This window comes from Zootoca vivipara, chromosome 11 (genome assembly GCF_965207765.1).
Source record: "Zootoca vivipara chromosome 11, rZooViv2.hap1.1, whole genome shotgun sequence".
NCBI lineage: Eukaryota > Metazoa > Chordata > Lepidosauria > Squamata > Lacertidae > Zootoca > Zootoca vivipara.
This window is the reverse complement of record NC_142594.1, coordinates 10,502,793-10,518,002: the sequence shown is the minus strand read 5'-3', so window position 1 is coordinate 10,518,002 and position 15,210 is coordinate 10,502,793. Positions and strand designations below refer to the sequence as shown.

At 42.6% G+C, this 15,210-nt stretch overlaps 1 protein-coding gene across 4 annotated transcripts in view; it reads right to left on the bottom strand.

Moving 5' to 3' along the window:
- The window catches only part of MYRIP (myosin VIIA and Rab interacting protein), a 156,869-nt gene that overhangs the window by 30,793 nt on the left and 110,866 nt on the right, over positions 1-15,210 (bottom strand). For all 4 annotated transcript variants that reach the window (XM_035130386.3, XM_035130389.3, XM_088653660.1 and 1 more), the window contains 4 exons: positions 11,800-11,883; positions 10,905-11,002; positions 9,696-9,776; positions 7,070-7,222 (listed from right to left, as the gene is read on the bottom strand). In XM_035130386.3, coding sequence (XP_034986277.1) covers positions 7,070-7,222; positions 9,696-9,776; positions 10,905-11,002; positions 11,800-11,883 — 416 coding nt within the window. The remainder of the gene's footprint in view (positions 1-7,069; positions 7,223-9,695; positions 9,777-10,904; positions 11,003-11,799; positions 11,884-15,210) is intronic.

The window sequence follows — 15,210 nt, the reverse complement described above, 5'->3', positions numbered from 1 at the left end:
GAATGCTGTTGTCAATCCCACCTGCCATTGAACCAAGTGGGTTTTGACCATACACATTTTTGTATGCCTGAAATTTTATGCGCGCACAACTGGGAGTAAGTTTCATTGAACTTTGTGACAATTACTTCTGAGTAACCATGCACAGGATAAGTTTGCAAAGAAAAGGCGGGGAAAGTAATAAAGCTACATTTTGGTGGTAGTGGCAATGGCGGGCTTTGGCAAGTCAACAAAAACAACCAGTAACAAATATAATATCTAAACCCAAGCACTGTAATAAAGTTAATCAATTTTGATAGCATAAAGCTACATTTGACATTGAAGCAAGTTAGTTCTTGCTGAGCTACTGAATAACATTTCCCCTTAACACTGCCTCTGTAAAAGAAAAGAGACACAGTTTAATTAAAATTGAACACTTTGGAAAGAAGCATAGGGTATTATTGGGAGAGACAGATTCTCCAATGACACCACAGGCACCCAGTGGCTATGGCCCCTGCAAAGATACCTGATTGCTTGGGGCAGTTACAAGACATCTGCAGAAATGCAGTTGGTGAATAGTGACAGTAGGTGAACTTGAAAGAAACGGAGGTCAACGATTGTCAGAGGGTAACCGGGATACATTTCTATTAGTTCTGACACACTGGATAGCCAGAGGCCACACAATGATGAGCAAATTGCCTCCAGGTGACCTAATGTAAAGCACAGGCCAACTGAAGCTGCTCTTGCTCAATTAAAGGTTGCATTTGGGAAATGCCAGTTAACATTATCTCCACCGCACCTCATTCTGCAGCCCTCCAGAGAAGGTTGCAACTTGAGCCAGCTAAACTCGCCAGGGATTTTCAATGCAAGTAGCCTTAAAGGTGCGTTTCTCTGTGCCCTCGCAGAATACCTAACCCACAGGCAACTTGAAGCTTGAAAACGTAAGGTATTAGGATGGCTGGCGCTGAAAAGCTAATGCTAAAATTGGCCTCCGTCAGCTGGCAGCAGGGGAAAACAAATAAGCATTTGTTTTAAGGTTCCAGTGTGCCTGTTTCACTTCAAAAACATTTTTTGACAAGTTTTGAGCATATATAATGGATTTTATCCAGTGGTGTCCCAGTGGTGTCCCTTTATCCAGTGGTGTCCCAAGTTTTGAGCATATATAATGGATTTTATCCAGTGGTGTCCCTCTGCTGGCCGAAGACTCTTCGATCTAGTGGAGACTCCCATAGGTGGAATGGGGAAGGAGGCTATTTTTGCCACAAGCTTCCTACATGATCTGTCATGTTATTCCTCAACCTTTCAGAACATACTTTAAGGGGGTGATGGGGGGCTGCTAGAGGGGAGGGGCACATTCCTTGCCTGTTCTACTTGCCTGTTGTTTGAAAATTGTTTCAAGCAAATAAAAGTCCACGTAGTGCAATAATGATCTAGCAAAAACAGATTATCTGAAGATCAGTCTAAACCACAGTCTCTTTATAGTTTATACATCAAACTGTAAGATGCAGTTTGTTTGTCTGTTTCAGCCAAAAAAGAGAACTACTGCTATATCTGCAGTACTGCTATTCTTGGCAGAATTACAATTTAAGATATTTTTTAAAAGTCAGGAAGTAGATTACTTATATATCTGCAGGAAATGTTTTCTAAATTTGTAAGAAAACTAAAGTATTATCTACCCACAAACTACTCTGCAAACAATTTTCTCTCAATTCATTTATTTCAGTGTTCATTGCAGTGAAAAGGTACCTCAGCAGGTGGCAGCAGAAGCAAATAAATTACTCCCCCCCCCATGCAAGCTATTTATAATCTACGCCAGCCATGTCACAGTGGACTGCCCGAGACAAAAAAGAAAAAGAAAGTAAAAATATTTTGAGTATTGCTAGATAGAAATAAGGTGAAACAAGTAGACAAACATTATTAGGCAACCATTTGTGCATTTGACTACTGCTAGGAATGGAATGGGACACAGGTGGCACTGTGGTCTAAACCACAGAGGCTAGGGCTTGCTGATCAGAAGGTTGGCGGTTTGAATCCCGTTGCTTGGTCCCTGCTCCTGCCCACCTAGCAGTTCGAAAGCACGTCAAAGTGCAAGTAGATAAATAGCTCTGGCGGGAAGGTAAACGGTGTTTCTGTGTGCTGCTCTGGTTTCTCCAGAAGTGGCTTAGTCATGCTGGCCACATGACCCAGAAGCTGTACGCTGGCTCCCTCGGCCAATAAAGTGAGATGAGCGCGCAACCCAAGAGTCATCTGCGACTGAACCTAATGGTGAGGGGTCCCTTTACCTAAGTTTGTCCAACTTAGCTTCCAATGAAATACATTGGACTTCAAATATTTGATTGTGATGAGATTTAAACTCAACTTAGTCTGGATCCAGCCCCATGTAAGCATCACTTTTTCTATGAGGAAAGCAGGAGAGCCTAGGTAAAAAGGTAAAAGACCCCTGGAAGGTTAAGTCCACTCAAAGGTGACTATGCAGCACTCATCTCGCTTTCAGGCAGAGGGAGCCGGCATTTGTCCACAGACAGCTTTCTGGGTCATGTGACCAGCATGACTAAACTGCTACTGCCACATGGAGGATCGTGACAAATGCCAGAGTGTATGGAAACGCCGTTTACCTTCCCGGCGCAGCGGTACCTATTTATCTACTTGCACTGGTGTGCTTTTGAACTTCTAGGTGGGCAGGAGCTGGGACAAAGCAACAGGAGCTCACTTCTTTGTGGGGATTCGAACCACCGACCTTCTGACTGGCAAGCCCAAGAGACTCAGTGGTTTAGGAGAGACTAGCACCGCCCCCCAGACATATTAATCTCCCTGTTAATAAAAGCATGACTTGGGGCAATGATGAAATGCACACTGCATGAATGAGGCTGATAATACATTCCATTTCATCATGATCTATGTCTTTGCAGCCAAAATGATATTGATTTCAAGTATTTTAAAATACATTATATTCTGACAAGGAAAATGTCATAGAAGACTCCACTGAAGAGCAGAGATCTTAAGAACAATCTCCCAGGCAGAAGTTTAGCACTCCTTTCTGGAGAATACTCTTCTTCTTCTTCTTACTTTTTCTATATCTATAAACTCTGTGGCAGCAATGTTTCACATTAGTGTAACTAGATCAGTTAAAAAATTAATAGCCTGGAATGCTGTACTAAAATATTGCATTTATATCACAGATTTCCCCCAAGGAGCTCAACGTGGCACAAACATTTTATTTTCATACGTTTTAATAGCAATGTATTTGCCACATTTCATCCACTTTTAATCTCATCGGTTAAAATTCTAATTCCATGGAAACCAAGCAAGGCTGAAACTAATCATGCTTTTAAAATGTGCATATATAACTGAAAAATATTACTTTCTATTTACAAATATTCGCATCTGAATTCACAGCATGCACAATATGAATTCACGCTTTGCTGTGAATATTTGTTTCTGTTCCATAGTCAATGGCACTAAAATAGCCATTAATGTAAATGAACCTATTACTCAACAGAATTTTTCATGCTATGTTAGTGTGCGATGTCAGGGTTAGAAGCACTGGAGCCTATGTGTGAAGTCATAGCTAATGAATATAGCTTGAACATCAAATGCTAATAAAGTTCTGGTAATGAACTCAGCGTGTACTTATTTGTAAACTAAAAATTATTCATGAAAAAAATCTAACGGTATGTTTCCAATTGAAAATAAATATGTGGAACAAATATATTGTTTACGGACAAGGTTCTGCTTGAGGTCTGGTCTCTGAATTTAAATGAAGGTGTCAGGTGTTCTTTTGCATAATATTATCTCATGCATATGGTATTACAAATCAAATCTGAAAATGCTTATTTGCTTAATTTTAAATCCTGCCCCCCAATAAACCCATATACTGTAATGTATCAGAGCACCCTGCAATTAAACTAAGCTGATGTTTAAGCCTACTTCTCTGTTGCCCTTAATCAGCTTACAACCAAGTAGTTCGGCTGAACTCATTTGTGGATTGTGATGCAAGGGCAGAATTAAATGCAGGCTTATTGGGGAGTTTTCCATTTCTGAACAGCACATTTGATGCTTTAATTGGCAGAATGTTTTGAAGAGGATCGACCTCTCGGTGCGAATAGTGTGTAACGTTTTATACCTATGTACATAACCTCTCTCAACAGAAGACTGCTAAGTGCTTCTTAATGATGATTAGTTATGCTTTGCAAAACACTGGGGAATTGTGTTATTGAAATTGTTTTGCATTGGTAAATGGGGCAATTAAAATTTGGAATAATGATGGAACTGGTGAATCCAGAAGAATCAGATGCTCCACGGTTGGCAAGACAGATGTTCAAGATCACTAGATCTCAGCCATAAAAGTATACCATATTCACAGAAAGAAGTTGTCACCAGGTGTTCACTGGAGTACCACCTTTATAAGCAGGCCAGAACTTGACCTTATGCTCCAGTGAAACTAAGTATCAGACACCAGCTGGGCACAGCCTTCAAATCAGCACTTCCCTTGTTAACAATACTAGGTTTGCTTTTGTTTCCTCACTTGCTGTCGGGTGTGCTTTTAAAAGTCCTTCAGTTTCCATTCCGGTTCCTTCCTGACGTGTTGCACTCAGAACAGCGCCCATCACAGCTAATCAGAGCACATTCCCTGCTTCTTTGACAGAAAAAGCCTATAGGCTTCCTTTTTTTAAAAAAAATGCTTTTATGTGAACAACCACACAAAGGCAAAGAACTAAAAATACCTTGCTAAATACTTCAGTACAGCAGACTTTAGTTATCACAGATTTTTAATTAAGCCTTAAAAGTTTTAAGATCTCTGACAATGAGTGGAGATAACATGCTGTTTCACGGAAATAAATAAATACAAACTGAAGCGTCAGTAAGAGAAACTGACAACATGCCTTGTTTCTTCTTTTGGCCTATGACAATCAAGGCTTTCCCTGCAGAGATCATTGATTTTTCTCTGCCATGTTCCTGCCATTTCACAACCTTCTGGCTTTCCATTAGCTGTTGCGTTGAAGGCAGTGTTTCTCAAACTTGGGTCGCCAGCTGCTTTTGGACTACAACTCCCATCATCCCTAGCTAGCAGGACCAGTGGTCAGGGATGATGGGAACTGTAGCCCCAAAACAGCTGGAGACCCAAGTTTGGGAAACTCTGGTCTAAGGGCCCATCCAGACTTCCTTTTGTGCTGCATTCCTAGACACAGGTGCATACTCCCCCCCCCTGGCACTTTCTCTGTGAAAACCTGTTCTATACTGCTGAATCGGAGCAAACAGCAATCCACAGGAAATCCAAATTGCCATTTGTTCTGATTCAGAGTTAAAGAGCGAGTTTTCCTGAGGAAAGCAGTGGAGCAAAAAAGGGAAGGGTGTACATCATTCTACCACTCTTCATTTAATCCCTACAACAGCCCTGTAAGGTAGGTTATGCCCAAGGTCCAAGGTCACCCAGTGAACTTTATGACTGAGCGGGGATTTAAACACTGATTTCTCAGGTCCTAGTCTGACATTTTACCACTATATTACACTGGCTCTTTTTATTTCTCTCCTTATGGAATTGTACAGCTGCAGGGACTACGCGGGTCATCTAGTCCAACCCCCTGCAATGCAGGGATCGTTTTGCCCAGTGTGGGGCTCAAACCCTCAACCCTGAGATGTCCTACCAACTGAGCTATCCCACATATCATTTATACCATGGGCTACTTAACAAGAGGGTTCTAGACAGAAGGAATAAACAGTCTCCATTGAACGTGCAAATTCATGTGCACGGAACAAAGTTCTGTAGAACTATGTGGAAGTAAGTCCCATTTACATGAGAAAAAGCAAAGCAAATGCTTAGGATATTTTGCTGGAAATCACAAGTGGGGAGACTGCTGTCGTTCCCCCATGCTGTTTGTGGGCTTCCCGCAAGCACCTGTTTAGACACTGTGAGAACAAGATACTGGACTCGATGGACTTTGGGCCAGCAGAGCACTTTTCATGTTCTTATGTTAGTTTTATAAAAAGTTCTTTATAAAAAGAACATCCACACCCCTAACATTTATTCTTAAGATAAGGCTTCAGTACCCTCTGAGCCACCGTCTGAACATTTTACCAAAATTCTTCCAAAGTCTCCCCCTTCTGTGGAGAGTTTGCTTTTCGCCCCTCCCTGCCATGAATGGCTGAAAGAGGCAGAAGTTATCAGAACAGCTGTACTTTGTCCTGCTATGTTCAATGGAGTCTAAACAATTATCTGCCAGTGATAATAGCATTACCGAAATGTCCACATGTTTTGAGGCATTGCTGTGGTATAACCAGTTTATAAGAAAAACTTGTGCTCTGGCGAAGAAAGGGTCAACTGCAATCTCAGTTTGGAGGAGAAAGCATGGGTTATACATTTTGTCATTTATAAATAAACATGAGGGACTGTGAAAGTATTTAGTCATTATTATTACCGTACTTTTTGGCAACATAAAACACACCACAAAAGACTTCCTTTTATTTTGCTTTTCCCTTGCCAATCCTGCATCACATCACACTTTACTAGTGTTTGTCAGATTTCCTGCAACAGTCTAGCAGGCTATAAAGGCTTTATGCTGAGAAAAGAACCCAGGGGATGTGGGAACAGTCTTAAATATAACATGATATATAAGTGGCTGTTAAATTTACCTGGGGAAAGACAGCAAAGAAGCAATTTTAAAAGCCAGCATTTTAAATTGAATGTTGAACTGACACCTTAAGTTCTGAGAAAAGGGAGTGCAACAACACATCAGCTCGCAAAGTGGAAGTGCTTTACACTAAGCCTCACTGTTCTCAAAGCCAAATTGAGGCTTGATGCCAGTAAAAATCTATATCCTCAGCTACGAATACAAAGGCTTTCAGTGCTGCTCGGCTTTCCTTGCCATTAAGTACTCCTGTCCAATTCTGTTGTTTCCAGTGGTTTGACTCTTGGTTTATGAGCAAAATTGGAACCGAGTTCACTACCCTTTGTATGAAACAGCTCTTAAGTTATGATGCCAGCTTCCTATAGTTATATTACTTGACATCCCAGCATCCATGTACCTTCCTTGTTCCTATGTATCAGCTTTCAAGCAGCTGAGCAAAGTGTGAGGGGTCAGATCTGGTAGCTCACCCATAATGTGTACGATCCTCTGCGACTCCCCGGGAAAGTCAGCATGCTCTGATCTGAGACAGTAGCAGATGTGAGGCCGCTGCTGCTCCTGGACTGCGGCCATTCGAAACCAGCCTCCACCTGCTCACGTTTGGTTTTCTGCTTCCTTATGATCTGCAGCACATCGAAAAGGAAACAAGGAAGGGTTCAGTGCAGAGCATTGCTACGGGAGCCATACCAAACTGATTTGGGACTGAGTCATCAAGATGTGAGACAGAAGCCTTAACATGGCTTCCTCTTTTCCTGTAACTCCTGATAGGTTGATATTTGGGCAGGTTGTGTGCAGTTCTGTTATCTGAATTCACTGTACTTATAAAAAGCCCAAGAGTGAATTATAACAACAGGGTATGTGTACACACACACACACACACACAAGTACTTCTATTTGCATTAGAAAATCTTATCCTTCTAGAAATTAACCTCACGGTGCGAGAATTAGCAAAACATAGGAAGTGGGCTAAGACATTAGGTGCTCATTATGTGCTGTGCAGTCCAGGGCTTGTGCACACTTGTCCCATGCCTAGAAAGTCTGGGTTCCATTTGCCCGACTGCTTTTCCCAGGAAAACCTGCTCTTTACTGCTGAATTGGAGCAAACATCAATCCATGGAAAACCCAACTGATGTTTGCTCCAATTCAGCATGAAAGAGGGTTTTCCCGGGGGGGGGGGGGGAGAAGCAGAGGGACAAGCAGAAGTGTGGAAAAGCCCTTAGCCACTAATACAGATCTACTAGAGGCATTTTAAAGAAGTATTAAAGGTACTGAAGTTATGTGAATGATCTAAATAAGGGAGGGCTATTAGCACAGCATGTTCAGTGCTTTTCTCTGGCCCTAGCTTAGCAGACCTACAGCACTTCAGTTTAATAGAGATCATGGTGCTCTATGACATATTGCATTTTACCTGGGGGAAAAGAACGAAGAAGCAGTTTAAGAAACTGGTATTTCCCCCATGCTTTCTCTTGTTAAGAGAAGACTGTTGTTTTCACATGCAACGAAGAGGCATATCCCTCTGCTGAGTGATACATTTCTCACTGGGTTTCATCTATACTGCCTTACTAAATCCAAGTGCATGTTGATCTACACAGCTATAAGCCCTTATTGCAATGCAGCACTGATTTCATATATAGAACCAAACAGTCCATGAAGAGGTTAGGGAAACACAGCAAAATACACTCTGAACTAATAATACGTTCTAGCGAATGGAGGGATCCTACAGTACAAAATAATCTGGTTGTCCCCAGTGTAAACGACAAGAGAGGGAAATAGTTTTTTTTTACTATCAGAACATGGGGGTGAAAGTAATCAAATAGATGAACCAACTCGTGCAAAACAACAACAACAGCCCACAAGCACCACCACCACAATACCATTGGGAAGAATAATGGGTTGAGGTGGGGAAAACCCTTGTTTGCCCAATAAATAGCACAACATACCTGCTCCTTCTGAGTGGTATGTTTACACTGTAGTTTACTATGTAAAGGGGATTTCCATTAGAGGAGGGCGAGCTATGGAGTTGTAACAGAATTATTTTTATTCTGACTACTGCAGCTTTAAGTACTCAGGCTAATGACAGGGGAAGCAACTCCTAGAACCACCACATGGCTTGCTGGAACCTTGCCTTGCTGTAAGGAGGCATGGACCACTCCCTTGATCCACTCAGCCAGTCCCCCACTGGCCTTTTTAATTGAGCCAGGAAGGGCAAAGATCTAGCACATCTTTGGTAGCTCTCATATTTCCAGGGATCTGCTCCACATCCTTGGGCTGTGCAAATTGGGAAAAAAGACCCATCCATTATCATTGGACAAGCAGGGGCCAAAGTTCCATCCACTTGACCAGTGTCAACTATACTAGCATCCAAGTCGGAACGGATCCGAGCGATTTTGTCAGCAAAGTGCTGAGCAAATTGTCCAAAGAGGGCTGTTGAGTAGTAGAATTTCTCCTCCAGAGTATAAAAGATCTCTGACTACTCAAAACAGCTCTGCTGGGTGGTTGCTTGCTGATGCAATGGAGGCAGAGAGAAATGTTGGGGGTTTTTTGTTTTGTTTTTGCTGCCCGCACTGCCACCGAGCAGGTCTTCAAGTAGGCTCCAGCCTGTGTTCAGTCAGACTTGTCCCAAGTATTTGGCCACTGTGGATCATATTATGAGTTACATTAATTGCATGGCTAGGGGCCATGTTAGGGTTTTTTAGAAATGTAAACCAACCTGTTGGGTGGGGGCAATTTTCACTAGGACACCAGCATGTGGGGAGTGTAGCTCTAACCATTCTTTCTGAAGCTGTGATCCTAATGAAAGTTGCCACGAATCTAGAGTTAGGGCCAATGGGAGCCCCCCTAAGCTAACTTTAGACAGGTGGGGTGCTTTTTTGTTGGGATCATGGCTGGAGAGGCAAGTGTCAAAACTCACTTCCCCATGTATTGTTGCCCTGATGAAAACTTCCACCTTCCATGCCTAGGATTACATTAAAAAATAAATAAATGCTGGCATGACGGTTAGAAAATTCTACAAACATACCGATTACTGTTCAAAAGTTTCTATACGTTATCATTCCTAGTAGTCAAATCACCTAGTAGCGAAGTCTTGAGTCATACCTTCTGGACAATGGTGGTTGCAAGCTCTTCTATCAGCTCCTCCTTATGGTCCCGTAAGTAACAAGCTTCATCCTGTTTGTCCTGCACAAAAGGCATGCACGGGTAAGTATTGCATAAAGCAACTCTAAAAATGCACAGAATGCCAATGAAGAAAAAACTGACAGCTGTTGACAAAGCTGAGAAACACCATGGCCCTTCTACTTTGCGCCTTTCATTAATTTCTGAACTTAGGAGGACTAATTTTAATATCCTCTGGAAAGGTTACAGGGAGTGGACCGACTGCTTTCATACTTTGGACTTCTCAAATGTATCTGGCTAGGTGTCATAGGAAAGATGACGACAGACTAGATCAGCCTTTGGTTTGATCGAAGATGATGCTATCACTTGGCAAACCAGTCACAAACCCTCCAAACAAGCAATAGGAAATGTTGCCAGCGGAAAGTCTCCAGCGCCTTTGCCATCTCCTAAACTCAGGCAAGCCTAGGGCTTGCCAAGCCAAGCTGCCTATGGTGGCATTTGAAGAGTTGTGTTGGCTGGGGGAGTTGTGCAGTAGGTGGTAATCTGTTGCTTGGGGGGTGGGTTGGGGGTAGACTTAAAAGTAAGTTATTATCACCATTCTTGGTGCAATAAAAGGTAAAGGACCCCTGGACGGATAAGTCCAGTCAAAGGCGACTATGGGGTGCGTCGCTCATCTCGCTTTTCAGGCTGAGGGAGCCAGCGTTTGTCCACAGACAGCTTTCCAGATCATGTGACCAGCATGACTAAACCGCTTCTGGCACATGGAGGACCACGACGAGTGCCAGAGTGCATGGAAATGCCATTTACCTTCCCACCACAGTAGTACCTATTTATCTACTTGCACTGGTGTGCTTTTGAACTGCTACATTGGCAGAAACTGGGACAGAGCAACAGGAGCTCACCCCCTCATGGGGATTCGAACCACCAACCTTCGAATCAGCCAGTCCCAGAAGCTCAGTGGTTTAGACCACAGCACCACTTGTGTCCCCTTCTTGGTGCAATAATGAGGATATAACTACACTGCAGAGCTTTTAAAAAATGCAATAGAATATCCTATGATGGTAAAGATCAGAGTGTTCTCTGACTACACTGCTCCTGCTAATTAAGCAGGAGCTATCTTTTTTTTTGGGGGGGGGGGAGAAAGTGGAAATATCATTATCAAAATTATGGATGTAATTACAGTATTCTTACCAAGCTGTCTCCGTACATCTCTGCCTTAGAAATAGCTTCTTCTATTGCTTCTTCTGCAACACGCAAGGCCACAGCAAGGGTGTCCATCATGCTGTGTCCTAAGCAAAGGATGCATTAAAGCATGTTTAACATTTATGGAACGGGAGGAGGTCAGTGAAGGGGGGCAGTGGCAAGAAATGCCTGTTTTCCAGAACCCCTCTCTTTCTAGGAAAAATACATCCATTCACCATTTCCCTTCCAAAAATTATCAGTCTGTGCAGATAAGACTGCATTGTGTTTCAGGTAGGAAGCAGAATTTGCTTGCAGGGCAAATAGCTCCAATTGACTACAAAGGAAGGCAAATACTGGTAAATACTTTACATATGATATATAACAAGAGCAATCCCTCGTCTTAGCTACTCCTGCTGCGGGGCTATTGGATGTGGCAAAACCCCTGTTATAGTCATGACAAAAAGATATGAGGATAGAATACCACAAATATGCCTGTAGCACACTGTTGTTGAGCTATAACTCCCATCATCCCTGGCCATTGGTCATGTTTGCTGGGACTGATGCGAGCTGCAGATCAGCAACAGCCGGAGGGGCAGAGGTTCCCCACACCTGCACTACCGCAAAAAGTATACTTAAAGATACACAAAGTTAGGAAAGTGACAGGGAAAGGTGTGGGGTGAAAAGTGGGGGATGAACAAATGATTGGTGTGAAGTATAAATACTCTGAAAGCATATCAGGATGAATGCACAATAGACAGGATGTGTTGAGGAGCCCTAAGTTTTTTCATCTTTAGGCACTATTATCATATGGAGGAGATCCATCTATGGTCCAGGTCATTTAATCCAGTAACTCAATTTAACAATTTAGTTATAGTAAAACACATGCACTTTTGAATGTAATTACCTTCTGTCTGTCTGTAGAAAGTAGAGTCACTGCCACAAATGCTTCCTTCATTTTCTATCGTTCCCTCACAGAAGCTTCCGGCTTCTACTCAAAAAGAACATCATTGTCATCGTCACCGTCACTGCCATTCACTAATGCCATATATAACTTCAGAAGAAAAGGGTTCCCTCTAGAATGTGGCCGTTATTTCTAAATGCACCACCATTACAAAAACAAGCAAATGATGGTGTGTGTGTGTGTGTGTGTGAAATATCCTTAACAGAAAAGACATGTGGCTGAAAAATAAATACTTTTTAAAAAGAAGCTATTGTGCTTCATTTTTCAAAAATATTTCTTCCAAAGGAGAAAAATTTACCACACCTGGCTAATCCCTGGATTCAGACAATGGCTGCTGGAGTAAGAGAGAGAACTATGAAGTTAACAATAAGTAGAGATTGCACGCAGAATGCCAGTGCAGAGGACTTGCTTTGAATGTGACATTTTGGACTTGAAATAGATCACAGATTTCAAAGGGCATCATTTCATAAAAGAAAAGGAAAATTAATCCTGCTTCTGTATCAAATGGGACAAGAGGACTATCTCACAGTCACAGGGGAGTGGAAAGAGACAAACACCAGTTGCCAGTGATGGAAAAAGAGAGGAGTTGTTTTATCAGTATGGTTAATAAGCCGGTTTTCTGCCATGGACATCATAATAGAATTAGTAGCAACGTTTCCATCGCACCTGATGGGAGAGGAGGAGAGAATGCTAAGCAGCTAAGAGGCAGCCTTGCTCAGCTCTTGCGTCATTTGTCATTTCCTTCCTGATGTAGGTAGGTAGGTAGGTAGATCTAGATCAGGCATCCCCAAACTTCGGCCCTCCAGATGTTTTGGACTACAATTCCCATCTTCCCTGACCACTGGTCCTGTAAGCTAGGGATCATGGGGGTTGTAGGCCAAAACATCTGGAGGACCGCAGTTTGGGGATGCCTGATTTAGATGTTCCTAAATTACTCTGACCAAAGAGGAATACTCATCCGCCACCCCAAATAATTTCAAACTTTCATGTTTTATTTCTCTTTGATTCCCCCCTTTCTGTTCATCACTTTCCTGGAAGGGGCTCTATCCAGACACAAAGGATACTTCACAGTTCAGTGCTGTCAGAGGCCAGAACTTCCTCAGCAATGACAGCTCAGGCTTATTCTCGAATGTGTTTTGGAAGCAGCAAAAGGGGTTTTTGGACATGCTAGTGTTCTCATTGCCAACAGCCCAGGCTTCAGGCATGAATGTTGGCTATTATAAGTTCTGGGACCCTGTAAGATTCCCTTGCAGCCAATTGGGTTACATGAGTGGTAGCCAACATGGTACCCCTCCATATGTTTTGGATCAGGGATCAGACGATCAGGGATCATGGGAGTTGTACTGCAACAACCTCTGTAGGGCTCCCCGTTGGTTTCCCCTGGGTTACAGAGGAAGCTCATATAAAGACAAACAATAGATTGAGGTCCTTGTTTCTGCTGTAATTGTACTAATAAATATGATGGATAGGTTTCTGCCACCTTTGGCTCAGAGATCTTTCAATGCTTTTTTGTTTTTTTAACCAACATAATGTTTTCCATATCCATAAAGACATTCCCTGATGGGAATTAATACAAAAGGAGAAAAATATTCCAGCAGAAGTTTGTTAAGATGACCTAACATATAAGGAATGGTACTTGCAAAAAGCAAATAATAATAATATTGATTGTCGGTTAAAAATTAGATGTAAGGATTTTAATTGGATTAGAACAAAGCTAAAATAGAGGCACCCTTAAGAATTGATAGCAATTTTTCTGTACGTGCTAATTATGGGCAATGGCGCTGCCATGGGTACCACCTGCATGGCTTCACATTATGCGCACTCCTTCCTTAACTGTACTTTCAAATGCCTCTCCCCTTCCTGAAATACACTGACGACATCTTCATCAGCACCACCCATGGGCAGAAAATCCTTGAGGAATTTCAAGGAGGCTTCTATAAGTTTCCAGCCCAACTAGTTCATTCTGCGCATTCATCTTCTGGACACTACTGTGCAGCTACACAAGGGACATACATAAACATTGCTTAGACCAGAAACCAATGACACATATTTGCACAATTCTAGCTTCCACCCAGAACACACCACAAAACCCACTGTTTATTGCCAAGTCTTATGGTACAACTGCATTTTCCCCAGCTTTGTTGGGACACAGATTCATGCCTTGATATACATGAGACATTACAGATCAAGAGCCAGTAATAACTTACTACAAGACAGATCCAGAAGAGAAAGTGACAGGATACTATATCATGTGCCATACAGCTCACAGCTAAAATCACTCCAATGCATTTTCAATATTCCTGGATAATAACACTTTTCTCCCACAGACCTTGGATAGCAAACCGACCTTTGCCTAGAGATAGCCCACTAATTTAAAACAGCTGATGACCAGCAACAGGACACATAAGATAAACACAGAGGCTAGATCAGAGGTTGACAACCTAAGGCCCATGGGCTGATTCCAGCCCATGAGCTTCCTGGAACCGGCCCACGGCCGTTCCATGGATCGGTGTGGGGATTCTGTGCTTCTTTTTTCCTCGTGGCACCATTTTTTTCTCGCCGCAGGGACCAACTTCCAGGTCAGAAGAGCGCCAGAAATAGTGTGTGTGCACGCTCCAGCCCACTGAGAGGTCTGCCGGGGAGTGGACCGGCCCGGCCTCAAAAAACATTGCTGACCCCTGGGCTAGATCCTGCAACAAGCCTAGATGCACCTTTCTGTCCCTGTATACACTCAGGCAACACTAAAGTCAGCTACAATATTAGGTTTGCACTCACCTTCCAATGTGATACATGCTCTCATCTGCAAGCAAAGCTCTTCTGCATACACTGAGCAGGCTGGTCTCTACACATATGAGTACAGGCAACACACCCACACCCCATTTATGTGGGGCATAAGCCCACCCTGCCTCGACCCACCCTCTTCCGGTGTCAAACACGGCACGCACAGTTGTGCATGCATCAAACAAGCGCAAATTAAGAGTTGCCTGTAAACGGACACAAATCTGACATCAGAAACTGCAATAGCGGAAGAACATTTCAGTCTCCGGGAATACCCCTACTGCTGACCTGAAAACTGTCATTCACCAGCAGAGGAATTTCAAATAGAAACACCAGCTTGAAATTTATAAATCAGACCTAATCAATAACTTTTATTCTATTTGCTTTAATCCTGAATGCAGACAATAGTTTACAATCCCACTACAGGTAGCAACTAGCATAAGAAAACGAGGGTAATGCCACCAGTTATTACTGTTAAGAAAAGCAAAATAAATATTCATAAGCTTTACAAAGAATTCTCACAGATTTATACTTTGCATTGCTGCCCTCCATACCCATGTATGCACAGATGTGATA